This window comes from Plectropomus leopardus, chromosome 2, assembly GCF_026936395.1.
Source record: "Plectropomus leopardus strain MGB_pleo_1.0 chromosome 2, ASM2693639v1, whole genome shotgun sequence".
NCBI lineage: Eukaryota > Metazoa > Chordata > Actinopteri > Perciformes > Serranidae > Plectropomus > Plectropomus leopardus.
Genome location: NC_142177.1, coordinates 6,081,886 through 6,109,554, shown reverse-complemented (window position 1 = coordinate 6,109,554; position 27,669 = coordinate 6,081,886). Strand labels below are relative to the sequence as shown.

Here is a 27,669-nt window from a genome sequence, read left to right as displayed (position 1 = left end):
TGTCATCCCTTACCACACATGGATGATCTGTTCACTAACCTGCGAGGAGCCACAGTCTTCTCTACCATTGACCTAGCCTCTGCTTATCATCAGATGATGCTACACAGCCGTGACCTGACCGCCTTCATCACTCACGAAGGTCTTTTTCGTTTCTGCAGAGTTCCATTTGGCCTTGCTTCAGCTCCATCAGCCTTTCAAAAAATGATGTCAGTTGTACTTGCAGGCTTACCAGGAGTGCAAGCCTACCTTGATGATGTCATATGTTATGGTGCTACTCGATCGGAACACGATGCTAACCTACAGAGAGTGCTACATGCCTTGAATGAGGCCGGACTCAAACTGAACATGCACAAGTGTAAGTTTAATCAGACGTCTTTGTGTTTTTTAGGCCACACTATATCAAAAGATGGTCTTTACCCCGACCAAGACAGGGTCAGAGCAGTGGCTGATGCACCTGCCCCACATGACATGCCTTCCCTGCACTCATTTCTTGCATCGTGGTACAGTAAATTCATTCCCAACTTTGCTACTGTTGTTGAACCACTACGAGCGACACTACGTGCCTCTACAGACACACAATTCAAATGGACTTCTGAGGCTGACTCTAGTTTTGCAGACATTAAGAGACTCATTCTAAACAGTCCAGCTTTAGCACTCTATGACCCTGCTTTGCCTACACAAGTGACTACTGATGCTTCTGACTATGGACTCGGAGCTGTGCTCACTCAACTTAACCCTGACAACTCAGAGAGGATAGTAGCTTTTGCTTCCAGGACACTTTCCCTTGCTGAGAGAAAGTACTCTACTGTGGAACGTGAAGCACTTGCCTGTGTTTGGGCAGTAGAAAGATGGAGGACCTATCTGTGGGGACGTCACTTTGTACTGCGTACAGATCACCAAGCACTCACAACTCTCCTCACATCTAAAGGTACAAATCGTGCTGGATTGAGAGTAGCCCGATGGTCTGCTCGACTGCTTTGCTTTACATATGAGGTTACTTACCGTCCAGGGAAACAAAATGTCACTGCTGACTGTTTATCCAGACTTCCACTTCCCACTACAGGAGACACTGCTGAGAGACCAGACGTGGTGGCTGCCGTCTTCATGGAGTCTTCCCATGCCATGTCTTTATCAGAGTTCACCGCTGCGTGTGAGACATGTCCTGAGCTGACACAGCTGAGACATCAGATACAGACAGGTTGGCCAAAATGCAAAAAGAATGTGGCGCCTGAACTTGCTCCTTACTTTAACATGCGAGATGAACTGGCTGTAGATAACGCACTTATTATGAGAGGCTCCAATCGTGTGCTTGTTCCCACTTCACTCCGGTCCAGAGTGGTAGATTTAGCACATGAAGGGCACCAGGGAATAGTACGAACTAAGCAGAGACTACGTGAGCTATACTGGTGGCCAAGGATGGACAATTGTGTACGGACTTTGATAGCTTCATGTGTGTCATGTCAGTACAATGACAAAACAGCAAGAACTGCACCTGCACCACTTACACCAGTGGAACTCCCAGATGGTCCATGGGAATAGGTGGCCATTGACATTACAGGTCCTTTTGAGCAGGCCACATGGGACTGTCGTTATGCCATTACTCTCACTGACTATTACAGTAAGTGGCCAGAAGTGGCATTTGTCTCAAACATAACAACAGAGGTCATTATTCAGTTTTTAACTTCTGTGTTCAGTCGAGAGGAAACCCTTCATTCCTGGTTTCTGACAACGGATGTCAGTTCACCTCCACTGCGTTTGCTAACTTTCTCAGGGAGAGAGATAAAACACCTGCGCTCCAGCGTCTACTATCCAAGAGCCAACGGAGCCATTGAAAGATTCAATAGGGTACTTAAAGAGTGTATACAGACTGCTGAAAGAATGCACAGACCATGGAAACAAGCAGTTACAGAGTTCTTGCTGAACTATCGAGCCACACCCCATGCTACAACAGGAGCTACTCCATTTGAGTTGCTGAGAAACAGGAAGATGCGCACAAAACTAAATATCCTTCCTGTTTCACACAAAACCAAGACACACAAACAAGTGAAAGAGACTGCGAGACAAAGACAACAGAGGAGCAAGGAGTATACAGACATGAAGACAAGGGCAAAAGTTCCCATGTTCAAAGTAAACGACACTGTACGGGTCCGGAGACCTGAACATGTTCCAAAGGGATCATCCAGATTCACAGAACCTCGGACTGTTGTTAAGAAGTTAGGACCGAGCACTTATCTGCTCAGTGATGGTCGAAAATGGAATGCATCCAAGCTCGCACACTTCCCAAAAGAGGCTCAAGCTTCCATCATTAAAGACAACGAGAATGTGTTTGATGAACTAACAGTACCTGAAATTGTGCAACATAATGTACCTAACCCAGGCCCAAGAAGGACCCTGAGAGTGAGAAACCCACCTCAGTGGCTGACAGGTTTTGTGAGATAAAACGAAAGATACAAGGAGAATGTGACTTCATATTTCAGTACATAGTGCAATGTTTACATCATATTACAGGATTTATGCCATATTTGAGTTTCAAATAGTTACTACCTGATATGGGATTCAGTTGAGTTGTAATAGTTATTTCATGCAAATTCTGCTACATGATGTTATTCCTGACTGACATGGTTATTTTACATGTGTTGGTGTTACAAGATGCTGTTTCAAACAAAATGCTTCATTTTACTGATCAGTGTACAGGATGATGCCTTCAAGAAAAGGGGAAAATGTTGTGTCCTGTAATTATATTAGGCTGTCGCCAGAAGGCGCTACTGAGCATGTTAAGGTGATACACAGGTGGTTTCAGTAAGAGAGGGAGAAGAAGAATAAAGCTATGAAGTGAAGCAGACAGGACGTTTCTTCGGCTGGTTATTTTTACTTTCTTGAACTGGAAATACAACACCTGGTTTACTAGAATACAGTGACACCATCCAAAGCCTAGTGTAGATAACACACTGCTGCTGTTGTTAAATTCAGTGCTGATGTTGGCAAACAGGTACAACTGCTGTACAGATTTCTTGCCTCTAGAAATTGTTTATGTCTTAATCTGATGCTAAAATAATTAATCACTTTTGGGATTAATATCAGAATAAAAGGGGATTCACCAAAGTGTAGACCAAATATTTAGTTGGCGGTCCTCTACAGAAAGACTGAGCACGCCATGGTTTAATGTCTTGGTCAATTACACACTATTGGTAATTATATCTGCTATAACAGAAGTTAGACATGAAATTCTAAACGACAAACTCTTCATCCAACCAAGTCTTACTCCAAAGTGGTCACATGGTGACAGTCCGGGCAGTGACTGTCCACGTCAACCCATGACGTTTTAGGTATCCCTGGCACGTTCAGAGTGAGAACGGTTGGGTAACCACGTAATATTGCTCGAGAGACACATCTCCTGGATGCACTGGGACGCATCTTCAGTGATGTATCCTGGGGTCATCGGGTGTTTTGGGTCTCGTAACATCAGACACCCTCGCCCAGGCGACCCAGTCGGGGGTGATCAGGCCCCGACTTGCGTCCCAGGAGCAACCCACGGATCTGCCCTCTTAAGCCACAGCCATCTCGTGGCTCTCTCTGCAGCTTCGCTTGCAGATTGGATGGCCCTCCTCTTGGCTGCCCCTGTAACGCCCAATTGGCCAAGACTCTGCAAAGAGAGCGTCCTGCAAAGCCTCTACACCCAACATCTATGGGCTTGTAGAATGTCCTCCAGCCCCTGCCCCTGCGCTCCTCCACAGGTTCCTAATACTTGGCACGTTTCCTTGCGTTGGCTTCCTCAATCCACTCTTCCCAGGGCACTGTGAGTTCTAGCATGATCAGGTGTTTTGAAGCCTCGGAGGTGATGATCATGTCTGGCCGGAGAGATGTTGTAACTATGTGCTGTGGGAACCTCAGCTGTTTTCCCAGGTCAACGTGCAGCTGCAAATCAGGGGCTGTGTGGAGGAGGCCTGCTGTTGTCTGTAGATGTGCCCGGGGGTTTCTCTCCAGCTTTGATGAAGGGGATTGCCTTCTTTGGTCCATGATGGTGTTTGCTGGTGCTAATGGCTGAGGCTATGCTCTCAGCAACTGCTTTGAATACCTGGTCATGGCGCCAGCGATAGCGACCATCAGCCAGGGCCTTTGGGCAGCTGCTGAGGAGATGTTCTAATGAGCCTCTTCCAGAGCAAGGTAGCAGGAAGGTGTCTCATTCTTCCTCCACACATGGAGGTTTGCTGGGCTAGGGATTGCGTCGTAGACTGCCAACACAAGGAACTGGACGCGATGAAAGTCTGCCTGCATGAGGTTTGACCGGGTGACTTTATGCTGCAATGTGCTCTCCCACCTTGTCCATGCTCCCTGCTGCTGGAGTCCCACTGCCCTACTCAGTCGCTCTTTTTCCATGCCTGCTCGGACCTCTTCCTGGAGTAGGTGGTGTCTCTCCTTGCCCCGGGCCTGGCTAACTTGGGTCTTGGGAAGTGGCCCAAGCCTTTCCTTCCTTTTGCCACAGCCCCCACCAGTGCCTTTTGCCTTAGGCATGACTCTGCCACCTCCACTGCCTTCTCTGCCTTCCACTTCCTTCCTGTCCTCACTTCAATCCCGGCTGATGACACCTTGCAGTCCCTAGAATCCCTGTACTGTAGGGCCTCTCTTGTGCATGCCACCTTGAATTCTTCAGTAAGCCCACTGAAGGACAGCTGCAGGGTGTTAATTGTCCCGTACAGGCTAGCACTGTTGAGGCTGCGAGGAAGGCCCAGCCACTTCCGAAGAAAGCCGCTGATCTTCCTTTCGAGGGATTTCACAGTTGTTATTGGGACTGCATAGACAAGGACAGGCCACAAGACTCTGGGCAGAATGGAGTGCTGGTAGATCCAGGCCTTAAACCTACCAGGCAGGCCGGACTTGTCCACCTTGGTGAGCCACACTCCAAGCTCTTCAGTTGACTTCTGGATAGCTGCAGTCTTTCAGGCTGGGGTCAAAGAGCTTCCCCAAGCTCTTGACTGGTTGCTCCATGATGGATGGGATTACAGTTCCTGAGAGTGAGAACCGGAATTTGTCAGTCACCTTACCCCTCTTCAGTACCATGTACCTTGACTTGGAGGGCTTGAAGCTCATCCTTGCCCATATGATGAGTTTCTCCAGTCCTTGCAAGATCCACCTGCTCCCTGGGACTGATGTTGTTGTGATGGTGAGGTCATCTACTGTATATAGGCTCTTATGGGGGGCTGTCGAACACCTGATCTGGATAGAGGCCCTCTGCATTCCACCTTAGCAGCCTTGACCACCATGTTCATCACTAGTGCGAAAAGGATAACTGAGATGGTACAGCCTGTTATTATTCCTTTACTAAGGTGATGCCAGTCTGATGTTAGAATAGAATAGAATAGTCTTTATTGTCATTGTACTGGTACAACGAAATTGAGGGTGCTCCCACAAAGGTTTAATAAAATATATATATATATATATATATATATATAAATATATATATATATATATATATATATATATATATATATATATATATATATATATATATATATATATATATATACATAAATGTGGGCAATCTGTGTACAGGTAGTGCAGTATAAACATATAAAGATGTATATATGTATATAATTATGGATGTAAAAAGTAGTGAGTAGTTGCATCAGTTTAAAGTGACTATAAACATTAAAGCAGTGACCCAGACGTGACCCTGAGCCTGAAATTGTCAAAAAAATCCAGGATCAGGTCCTTGATCTTGCTGGGAACATGGTGGAGGTGTAGCGCCAGCTCCATTAGTTTGTGTGGGATGGACCCGTAGGCATTTGTCAGGTCTAACCACAACACACTCAGTGGTGAGATTGTCCGAAACTGGTTGATGTTTTTCGAATCAAAACTCCCTCTGCACACCTCCACTGGTCGGCAATTCTCTCCCTTCGCCAGATCACCCTCAAGGTCTTCCACAGGTGTCAGAGAAGCTCTGGGCAGCGCTTGTAGACAAGATAGAGTACACCACTGGGGCCTGGAGAAGATGCTGAGTGGGCTGCCTTGATGAACTCTTCAACCTCCTTTAGACTAGACTACGTCAACTTGAACTCTTAAAGAGGGAGAGCTTATAGGTCAGGTAGGTTGGGAGGGGGATGGGTCACACAAACAACCTACTTTTGTATGGTTTTCTACACCTTTCAATGTGCCCAAGTCTAACCATCCTAATCCCAACCATCATGACAGTCCGTACTGTTGTGTAGGGACACAGGAACGATGTCGCTTCGTCCCACCACATGCATTTGTTGACATCAAGGTAATGGGCTGCATCATTCCACCATGACATCCTCCCACTATGTGCATTTTTGTAGTGGCATCCCGGCATGTCATAGCTTGACATGGCAAGGAAACCTAAACTTCATAGGCTGACGTGGAAGGTCACTGAACAAATGTCCCCATGTGATGGATTTAGAGTGAGAATGTGCTCTTTCTTCAGTCAGTCCATGCAGTGACTTTACAGCAGGTCACTTTAAAACCACGAGTTCCGAGTACCTTTTATTATAATAAATTGGTCTTCTAAAAGCAAACCCTCACTTATCTTAGGTCATTTAAACATGATCATGACATATTTTACCAAAGTATAATTCAACAGTTTTAAGCACACAAGTCACACAGCACACAGTTTTAAAAAAATGTCCATGTCCATTTCAAAAATAACATATCATCTGTGTTTATTTCAAATGTTCATTTGAGACATTTTACTTGTTATGATATATTTGCTCCAAGTCTCAGGGCAGCATTGGATGAGCTGAGAATATGCTTTTGTGTCAAACTACACAATAATTTTGTTTTCAGACTATGACTAATACTCCGCGGAGGGAAACATCGACGTCACGCCGAATTTTTCTACAGTTTAGTCTCTACATGTTAACTGTTGAGTATGATGCCAAAGTGCTGCACAGTTTTAATTCACAACTACAGACAATGTTTTCCTCTGAGGAAAAACTGAAGCATCAATTATTCACACTATTTCAACCTCTATTTTGTCACTCTGGGTGATGATGATGTGAATCCGTTGTAACAGGCAAAGCACACAAGGCAGAAAAAGCTGATGTACTGAATCAGAAGCTGATCTTATAGTAAACTGTTCCCATAAACATTTATCTGAGGAATTAAGCTGCTTCTCAGGTGCCTTACACGTGATGATGCACTATCAGTGCAGCTAAATAATGCAAACGCCTGCCGCCGCATCTCGTGTAACGCTGCCAGAACAATCCTCCCCTAAATTACTGGACTCATTCAGGGCTGGAGAGGTGAACACAAACACAGGGGAAGTGCCCTCTGGCTGGACACAGCCTTACATGATAAAACAGAGAAAGCATTCTTTGTTAACTCATAGAAGAGCGTTTCTTTGTCTCCCCTCTGGAGTGTGGCCTTTTCCTTCAGCCAAACCTTTGGGTTGAGGAACTATCAACAAGGGAAGTATTTCATTTATCCCTACAGCAAGCTAAGCCCTTACTTTATTCATGGACTCTTTGTGAGATGAAGGTTTATTACCTTCTCAGGGAGAGCACATGGGTCCATGTTTTAGATGCCTTGGGGATCAGTAACATTTTGAGAGATAGTCGTCACTCCTTGACCTCTGAAAAGAAACAGATCCATTCATGTCTCTCTGTCAGCTCCGCTCTGTTTTTTACTGCCTTGGTAACCAGCCACACTTGGGGGCATTTTGTCAAGGAGGATGCTAAACATTTAGCGTGTGCTTGGAAAATGCCAACACTTGAGCCAAGTCTTTGCTTTCACATTACATCAAAGGCAACACAGAACTGGGGCCATGATTTTTTGCATTGTGCTGTATTTTGCATATTTACACATTTACACCCATCTGTAATACAATTTTCTGATGTCTTTTATGTCACTGAAGGCAAAATTATAAAATTCAAATCACTGTTTTGCTTGACAGACTCCCTTTCACAAAAATGCATTTTTTCTCAGCTTTCTAGAAAAAAAGTGGTCTTTTTGATGAAACTAGCCTCTATTCAACTTCAGATAAATCAAGAATGGAACAAGGTGCAAACAAACGTTGTTTTTTTTCCATGACGCAAAGGAGAGTTTCTTCTTTCAGTTTAACTATTCAGTGTTTTCAGTCTTTGTACAAAATATTCTGTGGTTCTTGAAAGATGACTCAAAATGGCCAGAAAAGCTGGCACAAGCCACTTTCCATTATATAATAGGGCTGGCACTCAATGAGTTAAGACTAGATCCTGGTAACGATAAAAAATCATTTACAAAGCATCACAGCCATTAAGGAGGACTTTTAAGGGACTAAAGAGTTTCTGAAGTCACAGGAGAAAATAGCAGAAAGACAAAGAAGCAAGAGAAATATTCTTCAAATGCCCAATATAGTTAGTTAGTGAGAAACTACAGATTAAATCATGTAGGGATAATGTTTGTGGTTGATCTCATTAAAGATCTCCTCAGATCTGCGAACCAACACAATAATGATATAATAAAAATAACATGAGGAAAAACAGATAGATATTTGGAAAAATGCTACAGTGCAGCAGTGTTATTCAACATGTTCTCTTCCAAAGTCATCATATGCTGCCACTGTGTCAGTGGACTTCCTCCTCTAAATATTATGCTGAAGGTATTCCATCTGCATCCAATATTTATGTTCTGGGATGCTGCTACCATGATGTCACCAAATGCACATGGTGGGATGACGCTGCACGTACAACAAGTTTAGGCAACAACAGCACGGCAACCCATGCCGGAACATCAAAAAATGCACATGCTGACACGGATGCAGAAGGTAGTTACGACACGCCCCAGTGCACACTATTATGATGGGCCCCTGTGCAAGCTGTAATGCACATATTGTTTTGTCACACTGAACGTCAACATTCATATTGCCCAGTAATCATCACTGCATAGCTGTATGACAAAAATACCATAGAAAAAAGGAAATTGTGCATTTAATTCCATTGTTTGTTTTTATTGTGTATGTATTGTAAGTATCATATTTTGTTATTGATTTCTAGAGACTACTTTACAAAAATCAAAAAGAAAACCATGGCAGAGATGTGTTTGCCTTTTGGAGCAAATAAATAATAGATGGTTTCATTTTAAGAAAATGGTGTATTTTCCAGAAGTCCACAGGTGTATTTTTTAAGTGGTGTTTTCTCATAAAACTCTTATTTTCCATCTGACATATTGTTGGATGGGCCCCCCTACCTCATGGGCCCCAGTGCAATCCCACTGCCTGCACTGTCTATATTTATGCCCCCCTATATGTTTATATATTCCCCTGCCCCTGGTTTGGATGAGGGGAGGGAGGCACATGGTAAAATGTAGGAAATATTACATTCACATGCGAACCAAACACCAGACTCCCACATCAAAGTCAACTGTTGTGCAATCCACCCATCACCCCTCCAACCTGCCATATAGACGCCTTCATGCTCCTTATATTACATTGTTACCAGCAGTTTTTTAACCTATTAGCATCCTGCCACATTTAATGCACACGTGAAAGGTTCTATCCTGCCAGATTCTCTAGTGACACTGACTGTTTGCCCATTGGACAGATGCAGCAGGTGCCATCCAGCCATGCGCCAGCATATAATAACACCATGACCAGTTCTGTCTGGCCGCATTCTCACCTGAATCCGTCCAGCAGCGTTCCATGTGCATGCAAAAGATGCCTTTTAGTGTCATGCACTTACACTAAAAGCACTCAGAATGAGAATGGCTGTGTGATCACACAAATATCACTTTCACAGTTTCATATTGTGATGCAGTTCTTTTTTTATTTCCTAGCAGCTGTCTACACCTTGCAGGCTCACAAAGGACTGTACCTGTGACAACCAATTACATCTGTTTAAAGCATGTGTCAAGCAACAGGGTCAACCACATCTCCTCTCTTAGGTAAAAGTTCTGTAAGGGTCAGTAGATGAATGTTATGTGTTATTTAGACTTCATGTTGATGAATGATGACATTTACAGCAAGTTAATATTTTATTAGATTAGTAGCAGAGCAGATGTTCTTTGAGATAAATTAGAAATGCTCACTGGCACAGCAAAAAGATCAAGATCCATTAAATAAGTCCACTCCAGCCCGCATATCAGATAAAATACACATCATTGGTAGAGCGTTTTTACAGACTGGACTTCCCCTGTTGGAAACAACTGTGAATTACATTTCTGTATATCATCCAAAAATGTGTCAACACTTGGTGCAGCTGGGTCTTCAGGGGTTCACTGAATTTTTATTCTTAGTAGCCAAAATCACTTTTATTTTCCTCTGTGTGAGTAGAGGTCACATGGGCATGGCAACTGTAAGCGTACAGATGAAAGTAACCCTTAGAAAACTTAGCGTCATTGAATAAATATGTGATATTTTAACAAGATGAGCTGATGTACGACATCTATAGTCCAATGTGTGTGGCATGAATTATTTACAGATTTACAAATGAGTAACGGAAGCAGTGAAAAGTAATTTCATTTTACAGCTAAAGCCTGTTATCAAAATGTTCATCCCTAGAGCTATTTATGCTTTAGTGAATGGAGCACTGATATAAAGATGGACTGAGCTTCTTTGTTTTAGGGTAACAACAGATAAAACGTTGCCCTCCAGGCCCGCTTTGCCTCATTTTTTTCTTTTAATTTAGGCATTTATGGAAAAGCAAAAAGAGATATAATAAACTATATCCTGCACGTGAGCTATGCTGAATCATGCCCAGTCTGTAAGAATCAAAGATTCACGTGCGTTTGAACTCTAATGTGCGTTTCACTACAAAATGGAAAAATACTGTCAGTTGAAATTTCTCAATCAGGCATCATTTCTTATACATTAAAAAAATTCCAGTAAGTCAGTCATATTATTATTATATATTATAATTTTCTTGGGAGGAAAAAAAAAAGCCCTTTTCCCCCATGCTGTATATTGTGCTGCACTGTGCTCCAGCGTCCTTAATGGATCACCAACAAGATTGGTTACAGATGTCAAGCTCACTGTGGATATAAACACTATTTTTTAACTGGATCAAAGTGGGGCACTGCTTTGTTGAATGTTTTTTGCCTAAACCTTATCGCAACCATTTTACAATAATAACCACTCATTACAACATGTTTCACCCAGGGGATTGCTCTACGCACATACAGACAGTATGGCTGTGTAACGTTGATATGTAGGGGGAGCATGACAAAGCAACTTGACCTGGGAATGAGATGTTGCTGCTTAATGTTAAGCCGACGAGACCTTAGAATGCAGCCTTGGGAAACTCCACGATGTAATCAACAAAACACCTTATCAACACAAAGTAGTCCCTGTCCTTTAAATAGGGTCAAACCAGTTTAATACTGTGGTCGACCGTGTCAAATGCAGCACTGAGATCTAATTATACAAAGACTGAAACTTGCCCACCGTCTGTGTTTAAGAGGATGCCATTAAAAAGCTGACTTGGTCCTGTGCTGTAGTCTAACTCCTGACAAGGAAACATCAAAGTGCTTTGTTTATGGCAGTAAAGGAACTGATGTGTCCTGTCTAATTTTCTGAATTTTTCCAGTAAAGAAGGCAAACTCATACAACTGAGCAGATAAAAGTTCACACATTACTAGCACAGGGGGGGTTGTCACCCTGTCAGCAGTAGCAAGTAAGACAAATAAATTAGTATTGTTTTCAGATATTATGTCAAAGACTGCCTCCTTCCCCATTTCAAAGTTATTATTCTAAAGTCCCTTTTAACACTTCACTCGTCATAATGAACTTAGAAATTCCACTTGAGACTACATTTACCTTTCAAGGAAGCAATGGTGTCAGTAACATTGGTTATCTTATAAGTGATATCATCTATAAGATCATTGATTGAAACCTAAGCGAAGTCAGGTGTGGAAAGCCTAAATGATTTATTCACTGGTTATTGCCAGTTTTCTGATTAACTCTGAATAATTGTGTGTATGATATTCATCTCAAAGAAAACACAGGGATGATCAGAAATAACAACATCTGTCACCACAACCATATAAATTCATGTTAAAATACCAGCAACTACACAGTAAAACTCTATGCAGATGATGGACAGAAATGATCAGCTAATCAGTGGAGTTAGCACATTATCAGGTGACCTATAGATGAATACAGCTTGACATGATGGATTATGTGTGCGCAAGATCAAGATACAGGATAAATCTACATCTGGATGTCAGGGTCATTGAGGCAGAAGTCAACTTTTGAATATATTGTTCTTCAGTAGGAAGCAAATGGTGACCATAAGACTGTTGATTTGTATTGATTTGATCTTTTTAGGACTGACATATTTTATGCCTTTATGCCTTATCATTGAGGCTCCAATTTTGGAGACATGTGGATCTTCACTGTAGTTTGAGGTTCAGACAAATTCCGCTGATCCAACTGATCCCCTCACCATTGCCTGGTTTATTCATATGCTTAACCAATAGTTTATTTTTAAATCTCTGATAGAGTTAGATCAGATCACATTAAATCCAACAATCTTATATCAGCCTCTGAATTACTGAATGCAGCATTGATCTCAGAAGTCACAATGAGACTCATTCATGAATTTTTTTTTTTTTTTTTTTTTGAATGGTTGTAATATTTTTTTTCTGTTAAAATTATTACTGAAAACAGATAAAGAAGACCTATGAAAAAAGTCTTTCAGTCTCAAGGCTCAGAACTCATCATCAAATCTGTCTTTTGGAGTACGAGCGTGAAGCCAAAAGCTAAGGCTGGATGGCGTTAGATGAGAATGCACTCAGACAGAACCAGTGGTGTTGTTATTATACGCTGGCATACCAGGCGCATCCACATGCAACGAGTGAGCAGCGTTACGGAGTTAGTGAGGACGGAACTGGTTGCATGCACATGAAGCACTGAAGGACAACATCAGGTAATAATACTGTTGGTAACAACATAATATAAGGTGTGCTTATAGGGCAGGAGGGTGGGGAGGTGGATGGATTGATGGGTCCCACAAAAAACTGTAGTCTAGGGTTCACCTCTTGTGTGGATGCAATTTTATTTTTATTTACATGTTATCATGTGCCTCTTTTGCCTAAACTTGACCATCTGTTACTTTTTTGCCTAATCCTAACCATCATGACGATGCATATTGTTTGCCATGTGCTGCATCATTCCACCATGTGCATTTGTTGACATCATGATAACAGCATCACAGAGCGTAAATAGCTGACACAAAAGGATACCTACATCATAAGTAGACGCAGAGGATCACTGACAGAGCAGCACCACGTGACGAGTTGGGATGAGAACATGTTGTAGAAACAAATGTAGCTAACAGGGCCACTATGATATGTCTTAACTAAGAAAACTAAAAGTAAACCATGAATTCTTTGAACTTTATATACTCGCATCCTTATGTGCAAATGTCACATTACATGACATACTTGCATCACTTAACAACGTACTCACATCCCATATATGTAACAAATGTAGTCATTTTAACTGAGAACATTTTTCCTTAACCTAACCAAGTAGTTTCACTGCCTAGAGCTAAGCATGCTGCCACCATTCATTTAAATGCATGACTTGCAACCACCATGAGATTAGACTGTACATAAAGTATATTCAGATGCAAATATTTATGAGCTTAAGTATGATATTGGATGGAGAACTGTTATTTATTTGTTGTTACAGAGTTTTTGTACACAGTGGCATTTTCTACCTTTATTTCAGTAAAACATTTAAGTATTCAGTGTTCAAATTACACCGTCGCTTTCAGGTGAGCTTGATTTTTCGAGGGTGCTAGGCTGCATGCATATACATGACACGCCTGCCTATGTTGGAGGGCAAGACACAAGGACTTTACTTGAGTCTTGTGTTGTCTAATCCCAACCATCCGTGCCGGCATGTGCATTTGTTGACATCCTGGCATTGGTTGCCATGTGGTAATTTTACCATGTTCTTGTGTTGACATCACCGTAGCAGCATCCCAGAACATAAAGAGCAGATGCAAAAGGATACCTAGAGCTTAATATGTAGACACAGAAGTCCACTGCAAAGCATAGTCTTGTCTTCCTTGGTCACTAAAGATAGTTTGACCTTTATTGTTGAGACAGAAAACATGTATTCCTTGCCATCTGCTTGTTGAAGCTATATTTTGCCTGACTACCAGAAATCTAATAGACATTGTTTCACCCAACTAAGTAGAACCAGTGTTGCCATCTTTTTCTTTGTCAAGCTTGTCCAACAGAGCAACAGTTACTACAACATAGAATCAAACAATCATTTGTCAGGTGGCAAGTGCTAATTTGAAACCCTGGTTGACACATTTTGAATTTTAAGATAATAGACTCCTTGTCTCTATCTCATGGTTTATAAACACCACTGTTCCAGCTTTTATTTTGAAATTTCCTCTCCAGATCTGGCTCACTTTAGTTCCATTTCCCTTTCAAATCATCTGTGCCTCTACACTTCCAAAGGCAGTACTTGAATTAGTTCTTTTTTTTTTCTTGTCCATATACTTCCATAGAGAGAGAGGGGGTGGAGGAGACAGATGAGACATTTTGGTGACCCTGCTGACCTTTTCAGTCCCACCAGTCTGGGCAGAGGACAAAAGTTCTGTCCTTTTGTTGTCTTTGTTATCATCAGTTGTGCTTGACCGGAGTCGAGGCAGACAAGGTAACAGTGACTGGGGGGTGAATTTATGATAGTGTTCACCAGCGCTTCCATTTTATTAGTGAATTCCATAAGGGGTGAGGCAGGGGATAGTGAAGGAAGGAGGAATTAGGAGCTGGTTGTCAACACGTGACATGGAGGCTCTGATAATAGGAGGGACTTTTAGTTGGACGACTACATGAACTCTGCCAACGCCTGCAGGGTGTAGATTTTGCTCTGTTGCCTAATGACCTCAGTAACAACTCTCTATTTCACAGCAGCTACAGAAGAGACAAGCCACTTCATCAGGAGGAGGACCCCAGGACAAAGACATGGCTTCTCTGCTTCTTACCCCGTGGCTACAGGGTAACATTAGTTAGAATTTAACATCCTCTTCCAAGAATGAGGCACATTGTCCCGTCTGTGTGGGATAAGGAACATGCACTTGCTTAAGTGACAAACAGTGGAGCTTAATTTAGCAGCAACATAAACACATAGAGCCCCGTTATGATGCCTGCTGAGGGGCTATGCAATCAGCTAAGCCTGGGACGACGAAATGAAACAGTTAAACAAGACACTGTGTTCCCAACAAGCAGCAAGGGCAAAGATCACACAGTCCAGCACAAGATATTGTACAGATGAAGTGCAGTACTCAAATGGTAAAATGTGCCAATTCAGTATTAAGTGAACAAGTTCATGCGGTCTTTTTAAAAACTTGTTCAGACATGTCTTGCTTTTTTCAGAACTTTATCTTGAAGAATCTGTCAGCTACTAGAGACTGAGAAAAGAGCTCTAGGTATACTTCTTGAGTTTAATAAACAAAAGGCTCTCTTAGCAAAGTCTGAGACCTGCCCTGAAAATCGGAGAGCACAAAGATGTAGCATTATTCAGCTCAATGTGCCTGGAGTTTGAGGAAAAGGTCAATGTAAGCCACAAAGACCTGCACGTGGAATTGAATCTGGTGATTTTTAAAAAGTCAGGGCTTTTCTCGGGCCATCAAATAATACAACTGCCTTTGATCCCTTTCCTCTGATAAATTCAAAGCCACAATTCAGGAGGAAAATTTGAGCAATAGATCAACTCTGTGCCCTGAGTATTCAGTCAGAAGACTTTTTCTGAATACACATTTACAAGAGCCACAAATTGAGGAACAAGACACTAGCTCCCTTATTACTGCAGTGGATCACAGATGCAGCCTTTCAATCTGTCATCTCTTGTATAACTGTAAATGTAAAAGGTATCTGTAAGCTATACTTTTTAAGGTCCCATATTACAATAATATTCAGGTTCATACATGTATTTTTGTTTTTTTTTTTTTTTAATGAAAATATGTTTACATGCTTTAATGGTTAAAAAAAGAAGGGATGTCTAATGATTAATTTCTTAAGTTGCTATTAATTGCCGAATTTCAATATATAATCACAATTTCATTATTATTGCATTTTTACGCATGCTTATTTTATACTTCATAACCCTTTTTAGTCCATAATGCCAAGGAAAAGCATTTACAAAGGTAAATGTCTTGATTAGGAATCAACCAATTTCAAGTATATTTAGGAACTCCAATTTTCAGAAATATTAGAACACAACAAGCCACAATAACACATTTATATGCAAAAAAACGTAATGGTTTTTGCCCCAAACTGCATGGGATTAGCGAAAAAGTGGGCATGTTTGTAAAGTGAAGACTCGTGGGTATCCACAAAACACATTCAGATATCTTGAAGTGAGAGGTCAAGAGATCTCTGTACAATGGCCATGCTGCTTTTCTTTGCATAAATTTAGCCTAACTTTGGAGCATCCAAAAGATGTAGCAGGATCAAGAACAAATTAATTAATTTAGTTTAATCTAATTTTTTGACCTGTGTTTAAAAAATGACTAATAAATCACCTTGTACCTTGTTATTTAGCCCACTTCCTGACAAGCTAGCATGACAACACTGCACAGCACCATGGGATTCCTTGGGTCTTCTCGCTTTGATACCAGTATCATTACCCGTGATTTACATAATTAAAAAAATATTCATGCATTAAGTATAAACTTTTGATAAATCTGATTTGACACATTAACATTTACAGCCCTATAAAAAAATTTAAAAAATAATAAAATAAATAAAAAACCTTTGTTTTTTGCTTATACTGTGTGTGCTGGAACACCTGTATTCAACATTATATCCATTTATCAATAAATCCATATATCAATAAACTTAATGTCAGAAAAAATAGACACCTGGATACAGCCTTTTGTGTTGGAGCCGTGCTTGTTCCTATGACAGTTACTCAGTGGTGCATGTGGCCAAAAAAAACTCTATTTCCATAGTATGAAATTATCCAGATGATCAGTGCTCCTTCCATAAAATAATTTAATCTTGCGGCTTTTCTAGACTTTCCAAATGTTGCCGATAAGAATCAATTAAATCATGATCATCATATTAACAAAAGTTATTTTGTTTGTGAAAAAAATACATTAAAATACATTAAAAGAAAAAAAAAAAAGAAAATGTATTCACTTAATTAGAGACACCTCTTTCCCCATGTAACACAACGGGAAAAGATGGAATTATGTAATTTCAAAGTCTAGTGTACTTCCTGGGAGCCTGGTATTTACCATTTGTTTGGGAAGGGCTCATTTAGTCCCAAAAGAGCTAAATCTGCTCTGATTGGTCAGTATTTGAGGGTCTTCCATATCTTGGCATCTCTAAACCAGTCATTGCAGTCTGGGAATGACTGTAACTGAGAATAGTGGCACTTTGTATCATAAAAACTTGCCAATAAAAGATTGTAAACACAACAAGACATGTTCCAGCAAAAATATTATCCAGAAGAGTTTTACAACATTGACCACAAGAAGTTATTGTTGTTAAGCAGTCGTAGTTAGAAATATTGACTTTTGGTTTCATTTTCTACATCGGTTCCTCTCAGCGTCAAATATTGCTATGCATGGGTTTGCAATAGACCTATTTGAAAGCCCAGTGTATCTCATCAATATAACCAACACATTCTCATCCAAAGTCGTCACATATTACCGCTTTCCAGTGGACTTTCGCTTCTGCACATTACACTCTAGGTATCCCTCTGCATCTGCTATTTAGGTTTGGGGATGCTGCTACCAATGCCAGGATGTCAACACAAGCACATGGTGGGATTACGCTGCACATGTCAACCAACACCAGGACGTCAACAAAGGTGCATGCTGGCATGGATAGATTAGGCTACAATGACACAGATGGTGAGGATTAGGGGAGGGAGTCACATGGTAAGATGCAGCAAAAAAAAAAAAAAAAAAATCACATTCAGACAAGAAGCGAACACCGGCCTCCCACATGAAAGTCCAGGTTTTTGTTGGACCTATCCACCTCCCCTCCTGTCTGCCCTGTAGGGACCTTTGGGGTCCTTATATTACATTGTTTCCAGCAGTCTTTGTGTGATGACGTTACCGGCATTTCATTTTGACAGCGACCTGGCATATATCATGCAGAAACGACAGATTCTGTCCAGCCGTGTTCCCAAGTTACACCACCCATCCGCCTATCAAGCGGATGCAACAGGTGGCTTTTGGCACACTGTGAAAGTGGCACTATTTGACATCTTTACAATAAGAATGAGCTGATATAACACTCGGAATAAGAATGGGCTGAAGTAAGCATGCAGCTACATGTAGCAGTGTAGGCTAAACATTAGCCTTTGCACAATAAGTGAAATTTTCTTTCATATAGATTTTTTCAGTCCTTCATTCAGATTAAACTTGTTTTGCACAGAGGCCTCGCAAACCGCTGCATGTTATTGTTCAATTCATTGTAAAAATTTCCTCCATTGCCTCTCCCCACTTAAGTTACCTCTCTTACTGTTGCAGCTGTCTCCCTGTGTCTCTTTCAAACGCTTTCTAAAGGATTTTGACAAATGTGAGCAGGCACAGAAAATTAAAACTGTTTCAAATAAACTTGCAAACATGACTGAGACAACCTAGGGTTGTATTTTTGTTTTTAGACATGCAATAATTTTGACTGTGCGAATGCCTCAACAGTAGCATGCCTGAAGCAGATGACCATATATAGAACTCCATCACAAGCTGATGTCATTTCATTTCCAAAGTAAACAAACATTTGAAACACAGTGTTCGGAACGGTCTGACGCCTGAGGTTTTGTTGCTCACATGCATTACTTTTATGTGCATTTACCTCATTATTTGAAATTTAAGCCATGTTTAATATGAACATTGGCACTGACATTGTAACATTTTATATGACAGAAACTAAGGAAAAGCACAAAAGTTCCCTTGTAACTATTGTAAATGCTGCCATTGTTGCAAAAGTGCCTATAAAGCAGAAAAGAGTGACATGTTTATGATTTAACATTTTTATTGTGTGTATGTATATTTGCAGCTTTTACCTGTTTATGTCATAATAAAGATTTCTTTCTAAACAATGCTGAAGACACTCCCACTGGTGAAGTCCCTGCAGTCAGATCAGCTCTGATAAAATCAAGAAGAAACCACACAACTCCAGGAGGAACACTTGCAGCACACAGGCAAGAAAATGTTCCTATCCGTGATTCACTGTGGAAGCACAAAAAGGTCCTATTGTGTAAAACAAGTTCTTACTTAACCTCGAGTAGCAGTTAAATGTTAGAGGGCAGTCCTCATTTTGATTAACTACCGTACGTAGAAAGCCCACTTTGTTGGTTTTCTGAATCATCTTTTTATATTTCAGCGAATTAACAACTTCTAGCTTTTATTTATTTTTTTTAATGTATGAATTTCACCAAACAAAATTATATTAAGTATGTGTGGAGTTTTCTTCTTGTTATAAATAGCAGTTGCATTAGCGCTGACATCCTCTAGGGCTTTGATTCTCAACTGGTGGGTCACGGCCCAAAGGTGGGTCATGGACCTGTTTTCAGTGGGTTGTAGGCCTTTACCTAGGCAGAAAAAAAATGTTAAGAAAAAAAAAAACTGTGCTTTTATTTTGAAGGGTCTTTTTTATGCAGCGGAGTGCCGTCTATGCACACTCCTTATCAGTAGGTGGCGATAATGCCCTGTAATACCATAGTCTAAAGTTAAAGCTACATATTTTAGTGTTTTTGTGTTGGCATACTGTGATATTCTGTACTTTCTCAGGTTCAAACTGCACCATCTTTTCATTAAATACATTTGAGAAGTTGAACATTTTCCTTGATTTGGGCTGCGGCTTGTCATTAAGGGGTGATGGTGGGTCCCCAAGCCAGACTAGTTGAGAACCACCGCTCTAGGGCTCTACCATCAGAATTATAATCATGAATTCTATTTCTGTTGGCACCACTTTTTATAAAACTTTATTAAATCAATAAATAAATAAAAATAAAAACGTATGTTTAAACCTAGAACTAGCAATTGTTTTTGGCAGCTTTGGGGCAGCAGAAACAAGTAGTGAACAGAACATTGACACATCAAGTCTTAAGTTGAAATGGTAACTTTATAAAGAAGAGTTGAACTGTTGCTTATTCCCGATCTAGCAGTAATGAAGAAACATGATCATTCATTAGGAGTCATATTTGTGTTCACCTTATTAATGTCCAATTTTCACTCTCTTTCTGCTCTGTTTTTGGTCTCCACCAACTCCTGAGGGAAATAACTGGTTCTTTTGCTGCTGAATACTCCACTATGGAGTATTCAGGTGAATACTCCACAATGTCCACAAACTAGTCTCAAACTATCTGTCTGCTCTTGCTGCTAAGCAGCTAGACCACAGTGGCTTTTTTTGGAGCGTTTTTCCCTGAAAAGAACATCGCAAGAGCAGTGAGAGTAAACAATAAAAGTAAAGTTTTGGGGCATACAGATTAACAAAGTGAAACGAGCTCCCCAAGAAGTGTGCTAGACTTCCAAGCCAAGTTAACATAGTGGCCAAACTGTGTAACTACAACTTTGAACTTGTTTCACGTGATCAACTACGTTGTCATATCATTCCCATCTCCGACTTTTAAAATAAATGGTACACAGCATATGATGTCCAGATCCATCAGATGATGCCATTGGGCCCAAGAATACATTGCCACATAGTCTTATATTTGGTCTGTTAATCAATGGATACATTTTTGGAGCATAACTACCCCATGCAATGACTAATTTAACTATTGGGATATGGTTACATGACATAATTGTTTTATCCCAATTTAAGTAAGCAGAGCGCTATCCTATAAGGGGCTATCGAGGTTGGTGAATGTCTCTAGTGTGCTTGTCCTATGGGCTCAATGATGCAGAAGTAACTTAAATGCAGGAAGTCAACCATTTTGGGCTTCATGCCCCACTAAGTAACTTTTATTGAAATGAATGGGGTCCTGCCCCAAACACTGCATCCACTACGCTGTATACATCCATGACTGAAACTCACTATAAAGGTCTGTAACACTAAGGGGAACTGTTGTTTCACGAAAACATTCTCTGACATTGTAAAAGGTGTTCCTTTTGGTGAACTAACAGTTAATATATTGTTATTTTAACAAATACTGATAATAAATATCACTTTAAATAAATATATTATTCTGTAAAATAAAGCTTAACAGATTTCTGAACTGATAGTTCTCAATAGAAACTAGGAGGCACAAAAATGGTAAAGATGGCAGGTACAATGGTGACTGTGGCTTAATGTTAAAAACATTTTCTTACAATATTTGTTTTGCAGAGGCTGATGTTTGATTCATTTAGATTGTCTTGCACTAGTGTTTCTCTCAAACAAGCTCAAGATTTAAATGAGCATTTCTTGCTGTCTTGAGTGTGAGATAAAACTCTTTGTCTTGATCCTTGAACTAGTTTTTCACTTCATTCTGACTGAGGTCAGAGGTAACCTGGCTAATTAAGGGTCCCCCTCCCCTTTTGGACAACCTCATCTGAGCTTTATGTTTTCACTTTCATGGTCCAGCAGCTCTGCCTGGTACTTCTAAGCTAATTTTGCCTCGCCTGCACAGCTTTAGGGGGGTCTTTGATAATCCACAGACAGGTTAGGTTCAAACTGTCAAGAAGTATTTGCCCAGGAAACTGAGGTCGTTGTCTGGACTATGAAAATAATACAGTATGAGAAAAAGTTCCTCCAAATTCTATGCCCATCAAAACCGGCACATTTATAAATAAATCCAAAACAACGATAAAGTAATTTTCTATTATGCACAAAGACATAAATTCACATGAAAAAAACCACAAGATGCTAAGTAGGAATTAATTTCTCATGCTTAGATAACTGAAAGTTACTCTACTATCAGTGAACAAACTGATACACCAAAGATGAAAACGGTACTTCACAAAAGTCATGACCTTAAAATAATGCTTCTGTCACCCAACTGAGAAACATCACACTTATCTCGCAGAACATGTTTGACTTGATGATATCACATGCATATCGGTGATAATCGCCAGAAATACTAGAAGTTGTTTTTGTACTTGTCGGCACAGAAAATCTGGAAACCCAATACAAACGTACAGTGTGCGAAAGACAAAGTTTCTCTCAATCGTTTTTGACAAAGTTAAATACTTTGAAATTCCTGAGATGCATCTTATCTGTCTAATACTGATACCTACAAGTTTTATTTCCAGCATTCTCTCTCTTCCAAAAAAAAACAGTTTCTCGTCTTTCTATTCTCACATTCTCAGGGTCCATTTGGTCATACCAGGAATGAAATGAATGAAAATATGTCAGTGTAGTGGAGCAAATAGGATTAAATGTGTTGAATGCCAAATGTCTGGAAACAGGAATTCTGTCAAGAGATAATCCCCCCTGTGGATTTAACACAGTCCACTTTCAGAGAACTGTATTTGTGTCTCAGGAGTTGACACAGACATTGGAATTTCTCAAGCCAAAGTCCATAATCATGTCGAATTTTTGATTTAAAGACATGTAAAATATATAATCCAGTTTGGAATTGGGTGAATTAAGGCTCCAAAAGAGTCTCCACCACCATGTCGCCTACTAAACAGTGTTATCCTTCATATCACGATTGTCGCTCTCAGGGTTATACAAGTGTGTTGGTGAGCTTACCTTCAGAACTTCCATGGACGTTTGGCTCACAGCAGGCCGGTGGCGAGGAGGTGTGACATGGACAGTGGAGTTCTTTTGGGTGCCGTGGTGTAAAAGGTCCCTGGTCCTTCTTTCTTGGTCCTCCTTGTGCTCTTGACCCTGGCAATGGGCAAACGTCGGCTGGTCTCGGAGCCGCACCTGTGACGTCACGGCCAGTAGAGGGTGGGAGCTCTGGAGGCGCTTGTAAAGGCCTTGCAGGTCCGGGGTAGCACTAAGGACCCCAGCCCACCCAAGGGTAAAGAGAGAGAAGGGAGGAGTTAATGAGAGCAGCCGAAATAATATGCTGGTGTGTATGAGCAAGGCCAGTGGCATTTTTTAGAGCCATCCTGAATTAGTGAGCAATTTAAGGTATTGTAGTGGAATACAATATGATGATTGAGTGAGAGGGAAGCCGGAGATTCTTTAGCTAAGAATATGTTATTGTTTTTTGAATTAGGGTGAAAGATGTGTAATGTTTCAGGGAGGTTATACAATATGAATGGGGTGCTAAACATTGACACCTTGCTGTCTATTACATTTTAGCACTCTGACCCACCCTGATCAAATATGTTAATAATATAAAAAGTACTGCTGTAAAAATGGAGGCATTCGACTTCATGACTCTTCAAAGGTGCATGGCTTTTTTTTGGCGGTTAGACGCAGCAGGAACAAGCTATAAACACCTCTAAATTTGAAATGGCAAACTTGTAGAAAAAAGTTGCCTACCTCACCATTTCTAGGCCTATAAAGGGAGCTGGTTAAAGTATTGTAGCCAAAGGCCCGTTCTTTCTGACAAAAGTTGCTCAGTGGCATATGAAGCCAAAAAAAGGTCCACTTCGCAGATGTAAAATTATCCAAATCTTCCACATCGTTGGGTCCATTGAGCAAGCACACTAGAAAGTGCTAATTTGAATGGGGATGAAATTATTTAATTGTGCGGCTCTTCTTGACTTTTGTAATGTTATCAGACTGATGGATCAAATTCCAACATTGAGGCAAGTCATTTTGTGGAAGTTTTGACTGAAAAAAAAAAATCACAAACAGATGTATCTTTCCCAAAGTAATTCTATGGGGAAAAGTCTCTTTGGGCCCAGTGACATGACACTCGGAAGTTGTATGTTAGCATTCCATTTGCTACATAAGTTGGAGGTTGGAGCTGGGAACAACCTTTACTTTATCGCATTCTAGTACAACAAGTCAAAAAAACAAGATGTTAACCATACCAGTTTTAGCTAGGTTAGACATTTTTAGCAATACCGGTTGACAACATTACTTTGAGTTTTGAGCATACAAACACTGTATCAACATGTCCACAGATAGAAGTTGGACATTGCTTTTCCTATGACTGTATTAAAAAGACACAATAGTTTATGTACAGTGCCTCCATATTGGATTTTGAGGTCAGGGTATTCCAAGTTGGAAATCTGACTTCAGGTGGAATTCAAGTTAAAATTTCCAATTGGGAAATTTTAACTTCCCAGTAAAAATGGAATGCAGCAGTAGTTCCGCGGTTTGGCCATGATGTCAAATTGGCTTCAAAGTTTAACGCACAAATAAATGAAATGTGTCAAAATCTTCCATGGAAAATATCTGGTAGTGTACACTTAGTTTTTGCAGATTTTCTACTAAAAAGAACTGCCTGCTGCTTCTGAAAACGACACTTGTAATTCTTCATGGATTCATCACCGCATGCCACTCATTTCACACACAAATATAGTTATTCTATACATTGTTGCACAGAAAAATATTGATTAGAGCAATCAACTTTGGTTTCCTCCTAAATCACCCCTATTTTATTAGGAAGAAAAGGCAAATCTTTAGCTGAACTGAGGCATTACATTAGTTGTTAATCCTGCTAATTAGCCTACCATCAGTGGCCAAATCTGTTTGGTAAGATTATTAGGTCTAAATTTGGTTTACCCTCCATGCTCTGCCAGTTAAAAGTACAATTTGGAGGTAAGCTGGTGTCATTATGTGCCACCAGACTTCCAGTAACTGGTCTGTTGTGAGGTCCGAGGCAGTACCTATACCCTTTGAAAAATCACCTCACAGCTTTACTCATGTGCAATAATATACTGAGCAAAAATTCAGCGCTGTGCTTTCCACTCCTGTCCACTCTAAGTTCACCCTTTCAAAACAGCAGCATATCTGAGCGGACAGTGCCTGCACATCCCAAACCGAAATGGATCTGGCAGTGCACATGCTGTCAAGATGAAGCATTCCCCGAGAAAATGATCCTTTTGATAAAACCACTTCAAATCCTGTCAGCCTGTGCAGCTCTGTGATAATCGCACTAATTAGGCTAGCATGTCAAATCTAGCCCTGGTCTTTAGTTATCGCTTCAACATCACCAATCGTGATGCTTCAGCACTCGCAGAGAAACTCTTAAATATCTTAATTGTTCACAGAAATCTGCACCTTGTGCCTTCTTTTAAGTCTTGTTCATGACTCCTGCCACTTGAACCACATAATTCCTATACAATCCTAGACTGAGGCAAAAGTGCGATTCATAGTCAGAGTAATCTGAGTAGCGGTTTTCTGGATATTTCTGAAATATTCACAGTCATGCACTTAATATCGATGAATTGCTCCAGTAAGTTATTTTATTTAAATAAATGCGCTAAAGAATATAACACAAGAAAAAGAGACACAAAACAATGAGAGCAAAGTGACAACAGGACAAACTCAAGGGCAAAACAACCAGCTCCCTTCCCCTAACCTGGGGCATGCCAGGACCAGTTCGTTCTCAATCTAAAGTCATCGAAAATCCCCAGCTTTTCAGTGATTTTGGTGTAAGACCTTGGTGCCAAAAGCCACCTGATATGCCGCTGGAGGGCATCAGTGCAGAACTGTCTGCACGATACACCGTTGAAAAGCATCAGGTTGAAAAACTGACGGTAAAGACCGAAGGACTGACTGTCCTCGCCTTGAAAAGAGATTCTTAATCTCAATGATTTAATAAAGGTAAATAAAAAATGTTAAACACAGAGTTTATATTTTAAATTATATTCATTAATAATGTTCACTGAAGGTGAATATGTATGAGGACACTTGATTCAGCACAATGGACACAAAAAAGAGAAGAAAAAAGAGAAATAGCGTGAGTCATGTTTTACGCCTATCGACTGTGGTTACCTTGTTCCTCACGTCTGTATTAGGAAGTATATAAGTCACTGTCGGCACAGAAAATCTATAAGTCACACAAAACTAAATATCTAAAATACCTAAACCAAAAAATTAGAGTATAACTAATTTGCAGACTCATAGCTGCACATACACATAACTCAGCAGGCCACCACTGTTTACTGCTCTTTCTTTCCCCGAACATGCAGAACACTGATTTGCTGCATCCACTGACATTTCCTGAACAAACAGCGATGTCCTGACCCCCTAATGGTGTCAATCATGCCACGCCACGTTGAACCGTTGTGCTTAAATGAGTAAATACATTGTGTCTACAACCAAATCAGTTCCACTGACTTGTGTTTGTCAAATTGAGATGACCCAGGCAGCCTCCAAGAAAGGGCCTGCTGATTATGTTAAAAGCACATAAAGCCAGTTCTCTACAGTCAGCACTGAACAGAGGCTGAGGGAAATGAATAGCGTGCATGTGGAGCTCAGACACACATCTGATGTGTTGCCAATTGTTAAGATGTGGGAACATTAGACCTCAAGCATATCACTTATCTAGTTGCGCATCAACACCCATCGCTTAAATACGGAAGAAGGAGAACACAGTAAACATGTTTGACCCTTGATTGGACCCCAAAAAGAGCTGCTGCTTTTGCTACAGCTAATAAGGATACTCATAAATTAACTGCAATGTTAAACCAAAGAGGAATGAGTGCTCATAACATAAAAAACATATGAAAATGACTTTTCAAAGGATAAAAGAAGTGTCTTACCTTTTTATTTTCATGTCAGTCAGTGATTCGAGGGTCCTCGCTTCACTATGGTTGCAGATGAGGAATTAGGTCCTTTTAAAGCACTTTAGGATGTCAGGACTTCCTCGTGTGACACAATAATGTCTCACTTGCAAGTTGACACAATGACAAGTCCCAGATGGCTTGAGTTTTGTGGTCTAATTGGTCATATTGGTTTGGGGAAGGAGGACAAGCAGTTCTGTAGTTTTTCAACAGGAGCAGTTATCTAGCTCACTAGATCTTTGTAGAGAGCATAGAAGCTAAAAGCAGATCCCCCAACTTCTTGTTTATTTTTGAGAGGTTTGATAAGGTCTAAGCACTGTCTGAGTGTCTGCAGGACCATGACTGTCTAACATTCTAGTCCACAAGCAACACCAACAAGTGATTAAAAAAAACACAACCCACTCCTTTTCTGACATTCAAATAAGCTGCCAGATCCAAAAGGACAGAATTGTTTGGGAAATCAACTGAAAACGATGGCTTAATATTTTTGTAAATACTGTGAGATATTTGCTTTTTTGCATAGAGTTTGATAAGATGATCCATGACACTTTCTTATCCATCAAATAGGTGTTGTGTCTAGAACCATGCATCGTCATCCCACCACGTGCTTGTGTTTACATCACTGTAGCACCATCCTAGAAGGTCAAAAGCAGACACAAAAGGATACCTAGAGGGTAATGTGTAGACATGGAAGTCCACAGCAAATCGGCAATATGTGACGACTTGGAATGAGAATGTGTTGGTGTCATGGCCTCTCTAAACAAAGCAGGTGCCAGACACAGTTTGCAGGACATTAAAAGGCCAAGAAACCAGTCAGTGGGCCGTCGGACCAGCTCATCCCCCTAAATCTTCTAACTGAAACTTAAATAACAAAATGACATGCAAGACCTGAACTACTAGCCTCCGACCCAAACTGAAATAATAAATTAACATAATAATAATTCACATAATTTAATCTTGCTGCTCTTTTAGACTTTCCAAATGTTGTCGAACTGAATGAATTAAATCTTGATAGTGAAAAGAGTAAATTCACAGAGGCTTTGACACTAACAAAAATGTATTTACTAATTTATAAACGTCTCTTTCCCAATGTAAGTCTATGGGAAAAAAAGTCCCATGGCAACACAGGACACACCTGGAT

General features: G+C 40.6%; 1 protein-coding gene across 2 annotated transcripts in view; it reads right to left on the bottom strand.

Moving 5' to 3' along the window:
* The window catches only part of mitfa (melanocyte inducing transcription factor a), a 36,963-nt gene extending 10,372 nt beyond the window's left edge, over positions 1-26,591 (bottom strand). For both annotated transcript variants that reach the window (XM_042495152.2, XM_088083519.1), the window contains exons 1-2: positions 26,508-26,591; positions 22,585-22,834 (exon numbers count right to left, since the gene is read on the bottom strand). In XM_042495152.2, the coding sequence (XP_042351086.1) occupies positions 22,585-22,834; positions 26,508-26,521 (264 nt within the window). In that variant the 5' untranslated portion in view covers positions 26,522-26,591. The remainder of the gene's footprint in view (positions 1-22,584; positions 22,835-26,507) is intronic.
* Between the last annotated feature and the right edge of the window lie 1,078 nt (positions 26,592-27,669).